The following is an 18251-nucleotide window of genomic DNA, read 5'->3' as shown; positions in this document are numbered from 1 at the left end:
ATGTGACAACCCTCACAATTACAGGTATCCGTACAACTAATTAATTTAATTACGTGCTTAATGACTGTGCTTGATTACAACTGATGACGTAAACTGCTATCTGATTTCTGTTACATACATACATATGCATCATATCTCATACTGTCACTCCATTTATTACACACAAACTTTAGTGACATACTCGATGCACAAAGCACAGTTAGCACACTGAACGGATAATTCAGAAACATGCTGACAATGCCAGCACATAGGCAGACAATGCTTTTAAGGCTAGTATGAGCCAGAGACAGGATACCACACTAGTATGGAGTGTAGGGAAGTGAGGACCATAAAACTGCATCACTAGGTGATAGTTAAAGTACCGGGAAGTGCCTAAAACCCACTAATAATGCAGAATTCTGCATTATTTATCAAAAATTCAGTATTTAACATGCTAGTAAGGTTCAAAAATATGACAGAGTGGTCCTGTATGCTTTCCTAAGTGCCGGGAATTAAAAGGGTTACAAAAAGACACATAAAAGACACCTTACGGTATAACTTAACACTTAACAGAACGGTATCTAGTCGAACAACCGGACATTACCCGGAACATTAAAATTTTGCCAAACACATTGTTTTATTATTTCTTGGCTAGTCATGATCCCCGTACACCATAACACCCCCTAAATATCAACTAACTAACATATGTAAGTATATACTTGAAAGTTAACTAGTATTTACCTATTACCATCAAACTTTTACATCTAACCCCCCCCCCATACCCGATTTCGGTCACAAGAGGACCCACAAAATCCCCACCATACTCCCAAGATATTATTTCAATATTATATTTAGATCTTTGCTTGTGATCTAGAACATATTATTAGGGAATGGTTATTAGTATGGAGAGTTCTTACAAGACCTTACCTTCATCACATCCTTCACCATTTCACTCCATCTCCCTCACTCTCTCCTCCCTCCCTCTCGGCTCACTATAACTGCCACCATCACCACTTTAACACCACCATCTTCATCCATTTTTAAGCTTCATTCAAGTGCTAGAAGGAGGATCAAAGGAGCTTGAAGTTGTAGATCATCATGGAGCTCTTTCACTTGCTTTCTCACACCATTTCATCATCTTTTCACTAGAGATCTTCCCTATCCTTTGTGCTAGTAGTAAGTTCTTTTTTAACTCTTGTTCATCTTACTTTCATGGTTAAAAGTTGTAGTATGATAAGTATATTTAAAACACTAAAGAACAAGAACTAAAAACATGAGCATAAAGCTTTACATGAAGATTACATGAGGAAATGTTGTAGTAGGATGTTGTTATGAAATATATTGTTGATTTCTTATTGATTCTTGGTTATGTGGTGTTAATCACCATATGGATCTTGTAAAATGATGTGTAGAAATATGATTTAACAATACTAGAAGGTGATTATATGATACATAGAATAATCATCTTCTAAGTCTAAGCATGAACTTGAAAGAAAACGATTTTCTTGAAATATAAGTGAACAAAGTAAGTTAATGATCATGTAGATCCAAGTTTCACAAAAGACTTTTCTAAATAAACCAAGTTAGAGAATCGATTTTTGGAAAATCATGACTTTACATACACTTACACCATTTTTGGAACTAAAACAAGTGTGAAAACATTTTATTTACAAGAAGAGTTCAAAAGTTTAATTTTGTAAAAATTGTTTACAAGTTGTAAACACTAAATTCTTTTAAGAAAATGATTTTTAAAGAAATAATTACACTTTGGAAGGTAACTAAGTCCACTAAAAGCTTTACCAAGTTACAACGCGTTTTCGGGATGTATCAAGTTCATGATGAATATGTAACCCATACGGTTTTGCTCTTGGTAATGTAAAATTGTTTAAGGATTGGTTGTTGATTGATTTTGAAAAGAAAATGATATGCTTAATAGCATGGACACCTCCGTTTTTACGGGAAACTCTGGTGAAATTTTCTAAAAATCCCAAGACTTAGAAATTATTTTTTTACAAGTGTTTACCAATGTGTTTAACCTTGTTATTCGGAAGTAAACTTCGCCATAAGTTTTGTTACGAAATTTCAAAGTGTCGGAGGTGGGTTTTCGTAAATAAAAGCGGATAAATATATATTTAGAGTATATATTTTATACTAAAACGCTTGTGTGAATATCTGTTTGATTTGTGAACTAGTTATATTATTTTAGGGCAAAATAATGTAACTTAGCAAAATACCACCACATTTATAACTCCAGAATAATACCAAAAATTTCGAGGAATAAATATTTAAGTTACATACTTGGTATGGTGAAATCGAACGCTAAAACGTAACCTACGAAATATTCCGGAAAATCCTTTTACGAATATACTTTTGGGTAAATATTATTTTGGATAAAAAGAGTGGAAATATATTATTTTGGGAAAAATATATATATATTTTGTATTTTCGATAAATATGTTAAATATGCTTTCTTAGTGGGACTTAAAATTGTATTATTTTCGGAACTACCAAAATACATGTATAAATACCCCCATCCTTGGGAAGGAAATATGCATATATAATACTTGAGAAGTATGAATACGAAATAGTTGTATGACTGTTATTCCAAAACCCTAAAAACAAAACTTAAGTTAAAATAATTATTATTATTTTAACAAGAAGTTATAACTTGGAATAATATCAAAGTAACGTAACTCAAACCCGTAAATACAAAAGCAAGGCATGGCCCGTTCGTCTAATAGACATTAGTACGGTGTAGGTTATCGTGTAGCAGACAAGGTTTGAGTACGAGCACAGGAGACACAATACTGTGAGTTCATGTCCCCCTTTTCCTTAAACTGTTTTGTTTACTTACTTCGGGGGTGAAATACATGTTACAAAGGGATACTTACAATACTATTGGTATGCTTAGCCTAGGAAAGAACCATAGATCATGTGATAGGGTAGGCGGATACTTGGGACCATCAATCCTCGTTGTAGGACCGAGGGGCATGAGTGATAGATCTATTTGGGTGTAGCGAGCCCACACCCATGAGGCCGGGGCGGCCCATAGTGGTGACTATGTGTCACGGCCCTCGTCCCCGGTTTGACCAGGTCCAGAGCCGCGAGGCAGGAAATCCCGTGGTATTAAATTTTAAGCGACAGCGAAAGTCTTTTTAAAACAGGATCTTTTAATATTAAAACTGCACGTTTACATAAATTAGGGATTAACCCTTGTAATTTACAATAAGGTGATTTCACTGGGAAATCTTTATTTTACAAAACATGTTTCTTTATTTATTTACATTGAGCCACTTCTCTATGCTTGTAGTGCTTCACGGCACTTTTCTTGGATTACAATAGATCACCTGAAACATGTTTGAAAAAGATTTTGTCAGCGGAGAAATACTGAGTGAATCATTCAGTTTACTAAAAACGACACATTGGTTATAAATTTATAGTATTAAAAGCGATTACAATGTCTCTGATATCAAACCAACTACCCATGGTACTTTGTCACTCGACCCATTGGCCCTCTAATTGTCCAATGGTGTCTGTGATTATGGTCATATCACCCATTGGCTGCCCCAATGGTGAAGATTATCAAGTAATGTATAAAAAACCCCACATACCGGCTGTAATATGGTGACTACAAAGACTTAATCCCTGTATTTATAACTTTGAAAATAACTTGGAGTTTTGTAAAACAGTTGATAAAAAGAGAATGACTCACATTGCAGATTTAACGAGCAGTGTATAAGCTTACTGATTAGCCTTGATTAACCTAATTTAAATAACAATGCACACAAACGGGGTTAGTAACTAATATAGCAGTTACGACAATTCACGAGATTAAACCCTCACAACGATTAATAAAGTGCAATACTTAACAATTTAGCGGATTCACAACGAATGACAGAGTATAGTCCGAGTTCGGACAGCACTCAAACATTCAAGTCGAAATCACGATGAATAACAAAGTATAAACTCAATTTGAGCAGCACTCAAACAATCGTTAGATAGTTACAATCGATCGGACGTTGAATCGTAATAGCAATCGAGTTATTACCCTGATTGCGGCAGCAATTAGTGATCCGTGTGTGTTTTTGATAGTAATTCTATGATATCTCAGCGTGTATTTGGAGTTTTTAGATCGTTTCAGTGCCCAAAATCAAGTCCCAATGTCTGCTATTTATACACAAATTTGGACACGCTTACGGACCGTAAACATTTTTTTCTTTACGGTCCGTAAAGGAGACCTGACCACTATAGGGTAGCCAGGTCTGGGACTAGCCTAGCTGAGTTGACAACTTCGTAAAATTCGAATTTGCCAGCGTTTTATTTAGATAATCGTAACTAGGGTTTCCCCCCCCCCTGAGTTTTAGGGGCCCTGATCCTGATTCTGATTGTTCTGAAAATTTTAGGGTTTATGCAGAATTACTTGGGTTTCTCAATTAGGGTTTCCTTATGGGATAATTAACATAATAGGTATTGATTTTAGTGAGAGTTGTTATATCCTCCCCACCTTAAGAAAAATCTCGTCCTCGAGATTTACTGGAATAGATGAGGATATTTCCGCTTCATTTCTGATTCCAGCTCCCAAGTGTATTCTGATCCTCTCTTTGAATCCCATTTGACTTTGACTAGCACTAGACGTTTGTGCTTGAGAAACTTGATTTTTCTATCTTCTATCTGTAGTGGTTTCTCTACAAATTTTAATTTTTCATTTACCACTACATCTTGAAGAGGTATTACCAGGGATTCGTCAGATAAACATTTCTTGAGATTGGATACATGAAACACATCATGTACTCCAGCTAGTTCTTCTGGTAGTTGTAATCGATAAGCAACTGGTCCTATTCATTGCATTACTAGAAATGGTCCTACGTATCTTGGACTTAGCTTTCGTTTCTTACCGAATCGTACTACTCCTTTCCAAGGAGAGACTTTCAAAAGTACCTTGTCTCCGACTTGAAATTCTAGTGGCTTGCGGCGATTGTCTGCATAGCTTTTCTGGCGGTCTCGAGCCGTCTTCAGTCTTTCCTTGATTTGAGTTATCTTGTCTGTGGTCTCTTGTACAATTTCTGGACCTGATAATTGACTTTCTCCTATTTCTGCCCAACAAACTGGAGTTTTGCACGTGCGTCCATACAGTGCTTCGAATGGAGCAGCTTCGATACTTGAGTGATAACTATTGTTATAGGAGAATTCAATTAAGGGTAAGTGGTTATCCCAATTACCACCAAAATCAATTACACATGCTCGGAGCATGTCTTCCAGGGTTTGTATCGTCCTTTCACTTTGTCCGTCTGTTTGAGGATGATATGCAGTACTTAAATTTAGTCGGGTTCCCATTGCTTTTTGGAAACTAGTCCAGAAATGGGAAGTGAAACGACTATCCCTATCTGATACAATGGAGCGTGGGACTCCATGTAAAGATACTACTTCATCTACATACAACTTGGCTAGCCTTTCCATGCTAAAGGTTTCCTTCATTGGTAGAAAATGAGCTGATTTGGTTAATCGATCCACAATTACCCAAATTGCATCACTACCTTTTCTGGTTTTGGGTAACTTAGTAACAAAATCCATTGTTATGAGTTCCCATTTCCATACAGGCATTTCCAACTGTTGTAGTAGTCCTGAGGGTTTCTGGTGTTCGGCCTTAACTTGTGAACAAGTAAGACATTTAGATACGTATTCAGCTATATCCTTTTTCATTCCTATCCACCAGAAATTGTTTCTTAAATCTTGGTACATTTTATTGTTTCCTGGATGTACAGTATACCTAGATTTATGAGCTTCTTCTAAAATCTTATTTCTTAATTCTCCCTGCTTAGGTACCCAAGTTCGTTTCTTGTGGAATCTCCAAATTCCATCATTTCCTTGTTCTAGTTCCTTTATATAACCTTTCATTCCTTCAGCATCGTCTTTGATTGCTGTTTCCTGAACTTTCTTCAATTGTTCCATTAAATCTACTTGTAGATTTAATCTAAGAGCACGGACTCGTTTTTGCTTCTCCTGATACTTACGACTTAAGGCATCTGCGACTACGTTTGCCTTTCCTTCGTGATATTGAATATCACAGTCGTAATCGCTTAGGATTTCCATCCATCTTCTTTGCCTCATATTTAACTCTTTTTGCCCAAATATGTATCTTAAACTTTTATGATCTGTATAAATAGTAAATTTACTTCCATACAGATAATGTCTCCAGATTTTAAGGGCAAAAATTATGGCTCCTAATTCTAAGTCATGAGTCGTATAATTTTCTTCGTGCTTTTTCAACTGCCGGGAGGCATACGCAATTACCTTCTTGCGTTGCATCAATACACATCCGAATCCTAGTTTTGAAGCATCACAATATACCTCAAAATCTTCTGTTCCTTCGGGTAAGGCTAAAATTGGAGCATTCGTCAATTTGTGCTTTAAAATCTTAAAAGCTTCTTCTTGTCTAGGTCCCCATTCAAACTTAACGGCTTTACAGGTCAACTTAGTCAAAGGTACAGCTATCTTAGAGAAATCCTTAATAAATCGTCTGTAGTATCCAGCTAAGCCTAGAAAACTTCTAATTTCCATAGCTGTTTGCGGGACCTTCCATTTGGTGATTGCTTCTATTTTAGTAGGATCTACGTGAATTCCTTCGTGATTCACCATGTGACCTAAAAATTGTACTTCTTGCAGCCAGAATTCACACTTCGAGAATTTGGCGTAAAGCTTTTCCTTTCTTAACAAAGTTAAGAGTGCATGTAGGTGCTCACAATGTTCATCCTGACTTTTGGAATAAATAAGTATATCGTCGATGAAAATGATTACAAATTTATCCAAGTATGGTTTACAGATCCGATTCATCATTTCCATAAATGCTGCTGGGGCATTTGTTAGTCCAAAGGGCATGACTGTAAACTCATAATGGCCATACCTAGTTCTGAAAGCAATTTTAGGTATGTCTTCTTCTTGTACTTTCAGCTGGTGATATCCGGATCTTAGGTCTATCTTAGAAAAATACCTAGCGCCTTGGAGTTGATCAAAAAGATCATCAATCCTAGGTAATGGGTATCGATTCTTAATTGTAACTTTATTTAGTTCCCTATAATCGATACACATCCTCATCGATCCATCTTTCTTTTTCACAAACAACACTGGTGCTCCCCAAGGGGATGAACTAGGTTGTATAAATCCTTTGCTTAGTAATTCATCTAATTGCTTTTTCAATTCTAGCATTTTAGTGGGTGCTAATCGATAAGGTGCCTTGGCTATTGGTGTAGTACCCGGAATTAGATGAATTCTAAACTCTACTTCTCTATCGGGTGGTAACCCAGGTAATTCTTCTGGAAAGACGTCTGGGTATTCTGAGACTATAGGGATGTCCTGGAGTTCCTTACTTTTAGTGTTAATGATTACAGAAATCATATACACCATTTCTTGTTTTCTTGAATAACTAGCCAACTTCATTACTGAAATGAATTTCAGTGGCTTTCGAGGTCTATCTCCTGTAATTAAAATTACCTCTCCTGTGGGGGTACGGATTTCTACGGAATTCTTATCACAAAGGATTCGAGCATGGTTGGCTACTAACCAATCCATTCCTAATACTACATCGAATCCAGCTAATTTCATAGGTAACAGGTTTGCAGAGAACTTATGACCTAAAAGTTCTATCTTTCCTTCTTGCAAAATCTTATCTATGTTAACAGAATTCCCTTCTGTCGTTTCGACTGTAAAATTTTGCATAAGGGTAGTTAAGGGTAACTTAAGAGCTTGGCAAAATGAAGTATTGATAAAACTTTGGTTTGCACCAGAGTCAAATAATACTTTCGCATAAACGTCGTGAACTAAAAACGTACCAGCTATGACGTCAGGAATTAGTTCAGCTTCTTGAGTAGTCAATTGAAATGCTCGGGCATTCTTCTTTGTCGTTCCATCAGTTGGTTTGCCTTTATTGTCTGCGGTTTTATTAAATTTAGGACATTCTGTTTTGTAGTGTCCTGTTTCTCCACAGTTATAGCAGACTATGGTTTTCTTTTTGCAGTTTTCTTCAATATGTCCCACAGATTTGCAAAAATTGCAGGTTATATTACATCTTCCAAAATGTTTCTTTTTGCAATTTCTGCAGAATGGCGGGTTTGAAGATTGCCCTGTTCTTCTTCTTTTGAAGCTGTTATTATTACCAGTACGAAATCCTTGGGTAATTTTCTGAGCTAATTCCTCTTCCTGTTTTCATCTCTTGTGTGTACCAGTTCATCGGTTAGGGTATTAGCTAATCCCACAGCATCGTCAATAGTACGAGGTCGTGCAGCCTTAACGATGTTACGGATTTCACTAATTAGTCCCCAAATATAGCGAGAAATGAGTACCGGTTCTGGCGAAGCCAGTGTTGGTACCACTCTAGCATATTCAAAGAATGTCGAAGTATAACCGCGACACTCTACGCCTACCATACGATGGCTTAGGAACTTATTCGCCATTTGTTCCTTTTCATATTCGGGACAAAATTTTCTTTCTACAAGATTCTTAAATTCTTCCCAGTTCATAGCATAAGCCATCCTTCTTCCTTTTGCTTGTAATACTGTGTTCCACCACTCTAGCACCCCTTCTTTGAACAAATTTGAAGCATACATGACCTGATCTTCCTCGGCACACTTACTTATTGCAATTACTGCTTCGGTTTTCTCTAACCAATGCAGTGTTGCAGTTGCCCCTTCATTACCTGCAAATTCTGCTGGTTTACAGGCAAGGAATTCTTTGTAAGTGCAACCAGGCGTTGCAGCTTTCATTTTCTTAGGAAGTGGGGCCTGTCGTGGATTATTATCGTCATGATTGCCGCCTCCATTTATGTTGTTACCGTCGTTATCTTCCGGAGTACGTTTGCTAGGAATGATTTGTTGTGGTTCAGCAGGTTTTTGAGCAGCAGCCATAATTTCTGGAATAGCATTAGCTATCCCTTGAGCAACTATATTTTCGATATCTTTCCTAGTCATATATTGATTTTCTTGATTTTGCTCAGATTGGTTTACTTCATTAACTGGTTCATTCGCGTTTTCCATCTGTTAATTAGTATTGGTATGAATTATTAGTATCCAATAATTGATAGTTAGATATAACAAAACAATTACATAGAAGCACATAAAATATTACAACACATATATATATAGTCAAAATTGTCGATTTTCTCGACTTCTATTTTTTTTTATAGATTATATAGGCATCCATACACACTGTTTATCTTACAATGTTTTATTTCCTATTTTACAGAGTTATATTTTACTACTACTGTTATTATACAGACATTCTTCTCACCCCACTATTCTTTGATCAACTGATAGTTTAGTAGCGACGCTCCCTCTCGTCGTACTTCCAGGAGATTTGTTCCCCTATTTCCCGGATCCTATTCCCTGTACCTATCAGCTCTTCACCAAACTGACGAAGTTCGGCTAAGTTTTCGTTGCTCATTGGAGGATTGGGGATAGGTTCTGGATCAAACTGTGGGAGAAAGGTATAAGGACTATTAATTATGTTTTGAAATTGCCAGTCATTCGTCCACCACTCTTCCATTTCGCCTAAAGGTCGAGTGTGGATTAGAGGGTCCGGAATAGCTGGTTCCAGATTTACGGGAAGTTGGATTTCGGCCGGGTAAGGGTATAGATTGTTGTTGATAGGGCTAATGACATCATAATTTGCCAGTAGACGGTCTATTTCGTCTTGAAATGTTTCAGGTTGTTTAGAGCTCTCTCCTACTTCTATTCCCTTTTGTTTAAAATTTTCTCTAGTTTCTATCTCTGCTGGTTTAGAACTCTCTCCGGTCTCGATTCCTTTTCCTTTGTCTATAGGGTTTTCTACTTTGGGAAGTTTCCTAGTGGCTGGCTTTCTCCTGCGTACTTTCCTCTATCCTACATATCTTCTTCTTTTCTTAGGCTTTGCTTTTTCTGGAGGTGGAGCTTGAAATTCCAGGGGTTCCTCCACATCAGCAAAATAACCAGTAAATTCGTGAGAGACTTCGATTGGTACTGGGTATAGATTGAGATTCTGAAATGTTTCAGATAGCTCACTCATGCTGTTTAGCATATATGTAAAATGCATAAAAATGCTGAGTTAAAATCTTATAATGAAATCTAAACAAATATTTAGTTTTATTGCATATTGAAAGACTAATTTTTTTACAAAAGATAATGGAAAATTTAAACCACACTAGGATTTATTTATTTACGGAGTAGTAATTTTCTACTAGACCAGGCTTATTGGTAGTTTAGAGGTTTGCATTCTCTGCTACGGTAGCTAGCATATAAAGATTTGCCCATTTTTCATCTAATTTGTCTTCCCAATGTGGACTATTGCCTAATTCCTGGATTTCTGGATTAAACCTCACTTTCTTGACTTGGGGTTTCTGGCTTTTCCTAATAATCGAATTTCTTTTCTCTGGGGTAAGAGGATTCTCATATTGTGCTTTACGGACAAAAATCCCTTCTTCTAGATTTGCTGGGTATTTGGAGGAAGAGGTTCCTTTTTCTGTGGATGCAGTATCTAATTTGTGGTACATAGCAGAAAACTTTTGTTTACCCATACTGTAACTTAACAATTAATCAGTTAATAAAACACATATTCACAGAATGGAAATTGGAAATTACTAAGTATTTCTCAATTACTTTAATATGCTAAAATCAGTAGTAAGCTTAAATCAGTGGCTCTGATACCACCTTTTCCTGTCACGGCCCTCGTCCCCGGTTTGACCAGGTCCAGAGCCGCGAGGCAGGAAATCCCGTCGTATTAAATTTTAAGCGACAGCGGAAGTATTTTTAAAACAGGATCTTTTAATATTAAAACTGCACGTTTACATAAATTAGGGATAAAACCTTGTAATTTACAATAAGGTGATTTCACTGGGAAATCTTTATTTTACAAAAGGTGTTTCTTTATTTATTTACATTGAGCCACTTCTCTACGCTTGTAGTGCTTCACGGCACTTTTCTTGGATTACAATAGATCACCTGAAATATGTTTGAAAAAGGTTTTGTCAGCGGGGAAATGCTGAGTGAATCATTCAGTTTACTAAAAATGACACATTGGTTATAAATTTACAGTATTAAGAGCGATTACAATGTTTCTGATATCAAACCAACTACCCACGGTACTTTGTCACTCGACCCATTGGCCCTCTAATTGTCCAATGGTGTCTGTGATTATGGTCACATCACCCATTGGCTGCCCCAATGGTGAAGATTATCAAGTAAAGTATACAAAATCCCACATACCGGCTGTAATATGGTGACTACAAAGACTTAATCCATGTATTTATAACTTTGAAAATAACTTGGAGTTTTATAAAACAGTTGATAAAAAGAGAATGACTCACATTGCAGATTTAACGAGCAGTGTATAAGCTTACTGATTAGCCTTGATTAACCTAATTTAAATAACAATGCACACAAACGGGGTTAGTAACTAATACAGCAGTTACGACAATTCATGAGATTAAACCCTCACAACGATTAAAAAAGTGCAATACTTAACAATTTAGCGGATTCACAACAAATGACAGAGTATAGTCCGAGTTCGGACAGCACTCAAACATTCAAGTCGAAATCACGATGAATAACAAAGTATAAACTCAATTTGAGCAGCACTCAAACAATTGTTGGATAGTTACAATCGATCGGACATTAAATCGTAATAGCGATCGAGTTATTACCCTGATTGCGGCAGCAATTAGTGATCCGTGTGTGTTTTTGATAGTAATTCTATGATATCTCAGCGTGTATTTGGAGTTTTTACGTCGTTTCAGTGCCCAAAATCAAGTCCCAATGTCTGCTATTTATACACAAATTTGGACATGCTTACGGACCGTAAACATTTTTTTCTTTATGGTCCGTAAAGGACACCTGACCATTATAGGGTAGCCAGGTCTGGGACTAGCCTAGCTGAGTTGACAACTTCGTAAAATTCGAATTTGCCAGCATTTTATTTAGATAATCGTAACTAGGGTCCCCCCCCCCTGAGTTTTAGGGGCCCTGATCCTGATTCTGATTGTTCTGAAAATTTTAGGGTTTATGCAGAATTACTTGGGTTTCTCAGTTAGGGTTTCCTTATGGGATAATTAACATAATAGGTATTGATTTTAGTGAGAGTTGTTACACTATGTCTTCCAGCCGGGAGCCCGGTACAACTTTGCTAGGTTTGAGTCTTCCTACACCGTCACACATATCAGTGGCCTTGCAAACCATTGGTAACAAAGGTTTATACATACTCACTTACACATGAACTCGCTCAACTTTTGTTGATTTTTTTCAAACTACATGTATTTCAGGGAACTGATCGAATCTGGCAGGTGTCTGCATATGTGTCAAGCTGCGTACTAAATAAAGATGTCATCCAAGGTCGTAGGGTTTGGGAGGTGTAACCCTTTCCAGGACGGGTCACACGTCACCAAACCTCGTTTTATTTAAAGTCTTTTGTTGAGTCTTTGAGAACTCATTTTAAACAAGTCATGGATGTAACTTATTTCGGGTTGATGTTTCAAGACAAACATGTTATGGTATTTCTAAACTAAATTTAATGGGTGAACATCTTGTATTTTATTCATATAGCATTGTTATGATTGTTGCTATGGTATTAAGAAGTCACACCAAATAATCCACGCTTCCGCAAAAGCCAGGGTGTGACAGCTTGGTATCAGAGCCTTGATCATTGCGAGCTAGGGTTCTTTCTCGAGTCTAGACTATGATCACTAGGGCTCTCACGAAAACATTTTACATTGTATACACTAAACGTCCAGATCCAGGGCACAAACATTTTTACAAACAAAAAAAGGGGCACAAATACACATTTCAAAATTTACATTCAGTCTTAGAGACTGAGGGAGTTCAGCCTTAGAGGCTGGGAGGTTCAGACTTAAAGACTGAAGGGTTCAATCCTAGAGATTAGGGAGAATTTAGTCTTAGAGACTAGGAGGTTTGGTCTTAGAGACCAGGGAGTTGGTCTTAGAGACCAGGGGATTAGTCTTAGAGACTGTGAGTTGGTCTTAGAGACCAGGGAGTTGGTCTTAGAAACCAGGGAGTTAGTCTGAGAGGCTAGGGAGTTAAGTCTGAGAGACTGGGAGGGATAGTCTGGGGAAGACTAGGATGATCACTTGCATACATTATCGTGACTTACATGCTTATTTGATTTCATGTTGATACATGTGCATATGTGTGGTTGTGTTACAGACACTATGTCTTCTTCTTCCGATACTGGAGTATCAGACACGCTGGATCCTATGGCGATTGTATCGGACGACGAGATTCTATCTGAGAGCGAGGTCTATACGTCGGATACTACGAGCACTGATGAGGACGACTTCCAGCCATTTGCCCTGCCGGACAATGTGCCTTTAGCTGATGGTCCTTTCGACGGGGATCTACCTCTCGTTCCGATCCCCGCTCCTATCCCCCTCGCTGCGTTTCCCTTAGAGGATTTACCTCTCGATGCGTTATCAGATGACGATATCGACCTTGTCATAGAGGGTCCCCCGGAGGGTGACCAGGATGGTGGGGCCCCTATGAAGGACGATATTCCGGTTGACGACCCTGTAGTTCCTATTGTTGAGGCTCCTGTGGAGGAGGCTCCTTCTGATTTGTCTGGTCCAGACTCGTTTGAGTCTTTGGCATCCGCTTCTTTTCATGGCCGGGGCGTGCAGCACTATTCTCCCGACGCAGTCTCAGACATGGCGATGTCTGCTGCACCTGTTGTCCCCCAAGACTTCGGCCCGGAGCCTGAGGTCGAGTTTGTACCAGCTGAGCCTGCTCCAGTTGGTCCAGAGCCTGTCATTTCTCACGACCCTATTGATGTTCCAGCCTTTGCTCTTTTGTCTGATCCTCTACCAGAGCCTGACCGCGTCGATCCACCAGTCGTGGCACCACCCGTTGTCGATGCACCCGTTATTGCACCACCTGTTGTCGACCATGCAACTTTTAACACACATATTGATCCTAGATATGCTGACACCCTTAATGGGTGGATCGAGGATGATGATGATGATTATCCCCCGTTTGTTCTACCAGTCACTCCACCCGCTGCACCTGCTTTTGCACCGCTTGATATTCCCTAGTTCCACCCGCACGTACCTGATGCCCACCACACAGACTTACCCATCACCTTTCCACAGGACATACCCCTCCCCGGCTAGGGGAAGGACCTTCCACTGGGCCACACGATCACATGCCACCCACGACAACAGCTTTTCCATCCATGCCTTCTTTTACTCCGGCTGCACACACTACATCTCCCTTTGTACCATCGGGCGAGCCATTTTTGTGGTCATCGCCCAATGTCATGCCTTTATCAGACCCCTATCACCCTTTCCATGTCGGATATACCACTGAGGACATACTTATATCCCTGCAGTTACAGCAGGATGCGTTGAGCCGACGAGTCTAGGAGCTGGAGAGGATTCCGCGTCCTCCCCCTTGTCATTGTCAGTCTCCTTTTGCTACACCACCAGCTACTCTTCCATTACACCCGGATTCTGATGTCCGCTTCCTCACCCCAGAGCAGCAGATTGCTTACCTGCTGTGCGTTGTCCACGCACTTGGGGAGGATTGGTTGCGTATGCGCCGATTGCTTTTCTTCCCTCCTCCTCCTCATCCCCCACCATCAGCTTGAGGACTTTTGGTCTGTTGCAGGTAGCACTACTTTTGATGAGAAGACAGCGATTGAGCCAGACTGTACAACATTTTTGAAGACCACAGGATGACATTATGACCTTGATATTTGATTTTGGTTGTTGTATACGGCTAGACAGTTCAGACAAGGGCAATATGACCCTTAGTCTCTTTTGGGATGTATGATGCCTTTGAAAAACTTGTAGACACTGTATTTGTGTTCTTGATTTTATGATAACTCAATCGCAATATTCTCATTACATGCATTGTTGATTTATTTGTTTATGATTATGACATGAGATGTTATGTGTTTTTGAGTTGATGGATGTTATTACGTACGCATATTACTTACTTACCGTACTTACTATGACCTGACCAATATGATCTTCTTTTAGAAGATGCCTAAACGACGAGACACACGTTTGCCTACTACTGAGGCAGAACTGCATGAACGTATTTCAAAAGAGATAGCTAACTATGAGGCCTCCCGAGTGGAGACTAGCGGAGGTTCCTCAAGAAACAACAACAACCCACCCAATGGTAATGTCCAAGTCGCTTGAGACACATTACGTTACATTTAGATACTTCTTACACATCCACTAATGCTTATTGTTAATGATATTCCCTGTACAGGCTGTACCTACAAACAATTTCTGGATTGTAAGCCCTTAAATTTCGACGGCACTAGGGGTGCTATTGCTTTAGTCAGGTGGACTGAAAAGACGGATTCAGTAATAAGGATGAGCAAGTGTGCTCTTGAAAACCAAGTTACTTACGTCTCAGGACTGTTTCTTGATGGTGCTTTATCCTGGTGGAACCTGCAAGTTCAAACCTTGGGAGAGGCGGCGTATGCATTAACATGGGCTGAGCTGAAGGAGCTCATGAGGAAGAAATACTGTTCTCGGGCTAAAATACAGAAGCTAGAAACTGAGTTCTGGCACCTAAAAATGGACGACCCTAAAATTGCTGAATATGTGCAAAGGTTCCACGACTTGTCGCGCGTTGAGCCGTATATGGTTGATCCTGAATTTAAATGTGTTGAGCGTTTCATCTGGGGATTGGCACCCCAAATCAGGAGCATGGTAACAACGTCCAAGCCGCCGACAATTACCAAAGCCATTGATCTCAGCATGGCACTTACTGAGGAAGCCATCTGATTGAAGAAGTTTTCAATTTCTGAACCGAAAAAGAAGGAGACTCATGTTGAATCTTCAGGAGAGAATAAACGGAAGTTCTCCAACTTTAAACAAGGTACCAGCAGTTCGAACAAGAAGGGTGAGACAAGCGTACCGACCAAGGCCAAAGGAAAAGGGTATATAGGCACCTTGCCTAAGTGTAACGCTTGTCAATTGCATCATGAGGGACGGTGCAGATCTGGGAAATGTGAATCTTGTGGAAGAATGGGCCACTCGAAAGAAACTTGTTGGGTTGGTACTGGCCGTGGCGGCCAAAGGGGATTCGGTAGTAACAACCGTGGAGGTAACGGAGATGGGAACCGCAACGGCGGAAATGGTAATCGCGGTAACTTTGGGAATCAAACAGGAAGTGGTAATCGCGGTAACTTTGGGAATCAAGCAGGCAATGGTAACCGCAATCAAAACAACAATCAAGGTGGTAATGGAGATGGTAACGGTCGAGGGCCGGGATGTTTTAACTGCGGAGACATCGGGCACTTCAAACGTGAATGCCCAAAATTCAATCAACCTCGTGGGAGGGTATTCAACATTGGAGCAAGGGAGGCACGCCAAGACCCGAATGTTGTCACTGGTACGTTCCCTATAAACCAACGCTTTGCATCTGTGCTATTTGACACTAGTGCCGACTATAGTTTTGTAACGCTAGAATTTAAGAATATGCTTGGATTAACTGCTAGTAAGTTAGACATTCCTTACTCAATTGAACTTGCTAATGGAAAGCTAGTGGAAACAAATGAAGTCATCAGAGGATGCGTGATAGGGCTGTGAGAACGTGAGTTTGCACTGGATCTACTGCCAGTCGAGTTGGGAAGCTTCGACGTGGTAGTAGGGATGGATTGGTTGTCAGGCAACAGAGCCGAAATTGTATGTCACGAGAAGACCATTCGCATCCCTATGACGGATGGAGAAACGATTGTGGTACACGGAGAGAAACGCGATACGCCCCTGAGAATCATCAGCTGCTTGAAAGCTCGAAAGTGTTTACAGAAGGGATGTGTTGCCTTCTTGGCCACTGAATCGAAGTTAGAAGATATCCTAGTGGTGAAGGAGTATCCTGAACTTTTTCCAGAAGACTTGCCAGGATAGTCGCCACAAAGACAAGTCGAGTTTCATATTGACTTAGTTCCAGGCGTCGTGCCTGTAGCTAAGGCACCCTATCGACTTGCGCCGTCGGAAATGCAAGAGCTGTCAACGCAACTCCAGGAGCTGTTAGACAAAGGATTTATCAGACCAAGCTTCTCGCCTTGGGGAGCTCCAGTTTTGTTTGTTAAGAAGAAAGATGGTAGTTTTCGCATGTGCATCGACTACCGGGAGCTGAACAAGTTGACGATCAAGAATAGATACCCTCTGCCAAGGATTGACGACCTGTTTGATCAATTACAAGGTTTAAGTTTTTACTCAAAGATCGATCTGCGTTCAGGTTACCATCAGTTGAGAATTCAAGAGGAAAGTATTCCAAAGACAGCCTTTAGGACTCGATATGGACATTACGAGTTCCTGGTTATGCCGTTTGGTCTGACAAACGCGCCAGCTGTATTTATGGATTTGATGAACAGAGTTTGCAAGCCGTACCTCGATAAGTTTGTGATTGTGTTTATTGATGACATTTTGATCTTCTCGAAGTTGAAGGACGAGCATGAACAGCACTTAAGAGTTATTTTGGAGCTGCTTAAGAAGGAGAAGTTGTACGCGAAGTTCTCAAAGTGCGAGTTCTGGTTACGCGAAGTTCAATTTCTTGGCCATTGGTTAACGGAAATGGAATTCATGTGGATCCCACAAAGATCGAGGTGATCAAGAACTGGGAAACTCCAAAGACGCCAACCGAGATTCGATAATTCTTAGGTTTGGCTGGGTATTATCGCAGGTTCATTGAGGATTTCTCGAAGATCGCTCAACCTTTGACCTTCCTTACGCAGAAAGACAAGAAGTTTGATTAGGGAGACAAACAGAAAGAACCATTTCAGTTGTTGAAGAACAAACTTTGCGACGCACCGATCATATCTCTACCCGAAGGCACGGACGATTTCGTGGTATATTGCGACGCCTCGCGTCAGGGTTTAGGCTGCGTGCTGATGCAGCGACAGAAGGTTATAGCATATGCTTCTCGCCAGCTGAAGGTCCACGAGAAAAATTACACCACCCATGATTTGGAATTGGGCGCAGTTGTGTTTGCTTTGAAAATCTGGCGACATTATTTATATGGCGCGCGCTGCACGATCTACACTGATCACAAGAGCCTACAGCATATTTTTGATCAAAAAGAGCTTAACATGAGGCAGAGACGTTGGGTTGAACTATTGAACGACTACGATTGTGAAATCAAGTATCATCTAGGGAAGGCGAATGTGGTCGCCGATGCCCTGAGTCGGAAGGAAAGAATCAAGCCCATAAGGGTTAGGGCTTTGGAAATGATCGTTCAAACGGACCTCTCATTGCGCATTCGTGACGCGCAGAGAGAAGCTCT

The 18251-nt window shown here is 39.9% G+C and overlaps 1 protein-coding gene across 1 annotated transcript; it reads left to right on the top strand.

Annotated features, from left to right (window-relative positions):
* The first annotated feature begins 13162 nt into the window (after positions 1-13162).
* LOC110881812 (proline-rich protein 36-like) lies at positions 13163-14038 on the top strand. Its single transcript, XM_022129981.1, has one exon. The coding sequence runs from the start codon at positions 13163-13165 to the stop codon at positions 14036-14038; it is 876 nt and encodes a 291-aa protein (XP_021985673.1).
* The last annotated feature ends 4213 nt before the right edge of the window (positions 14039-18251 follow it).

This window comes from Helianthus annuus, chromosome 1 (genome assembly GCF_002127325.2).
Source record: "Helianthus annuus cultivar XRQ/B chromosome 1, HanXRQr2.0-SUNRISE, whole genome shotgun sequence".
Taxonomy (NCBI): Eukaryota; Viridiplantae; Streptophyta; class Magnoliopsida; order Asterales; family Asteraceae; genus Helianthus; species Helianthus annuus.
The sequence above is the reverse complement of the archived record's forward strand: the minus strand, read 5'-3'. Positions and strand labels throughout refer to the sequence as shown.

What these genes read in the sequence shown, in the direction of transcription:
- LOC110881812 (XM_022129981.1), top strand. Translation starts at nt 13,163, where the DNA reads ATGTCTTCTTCTTCCGATACTGGAGTATCAGACACGCTGGATCCTATG.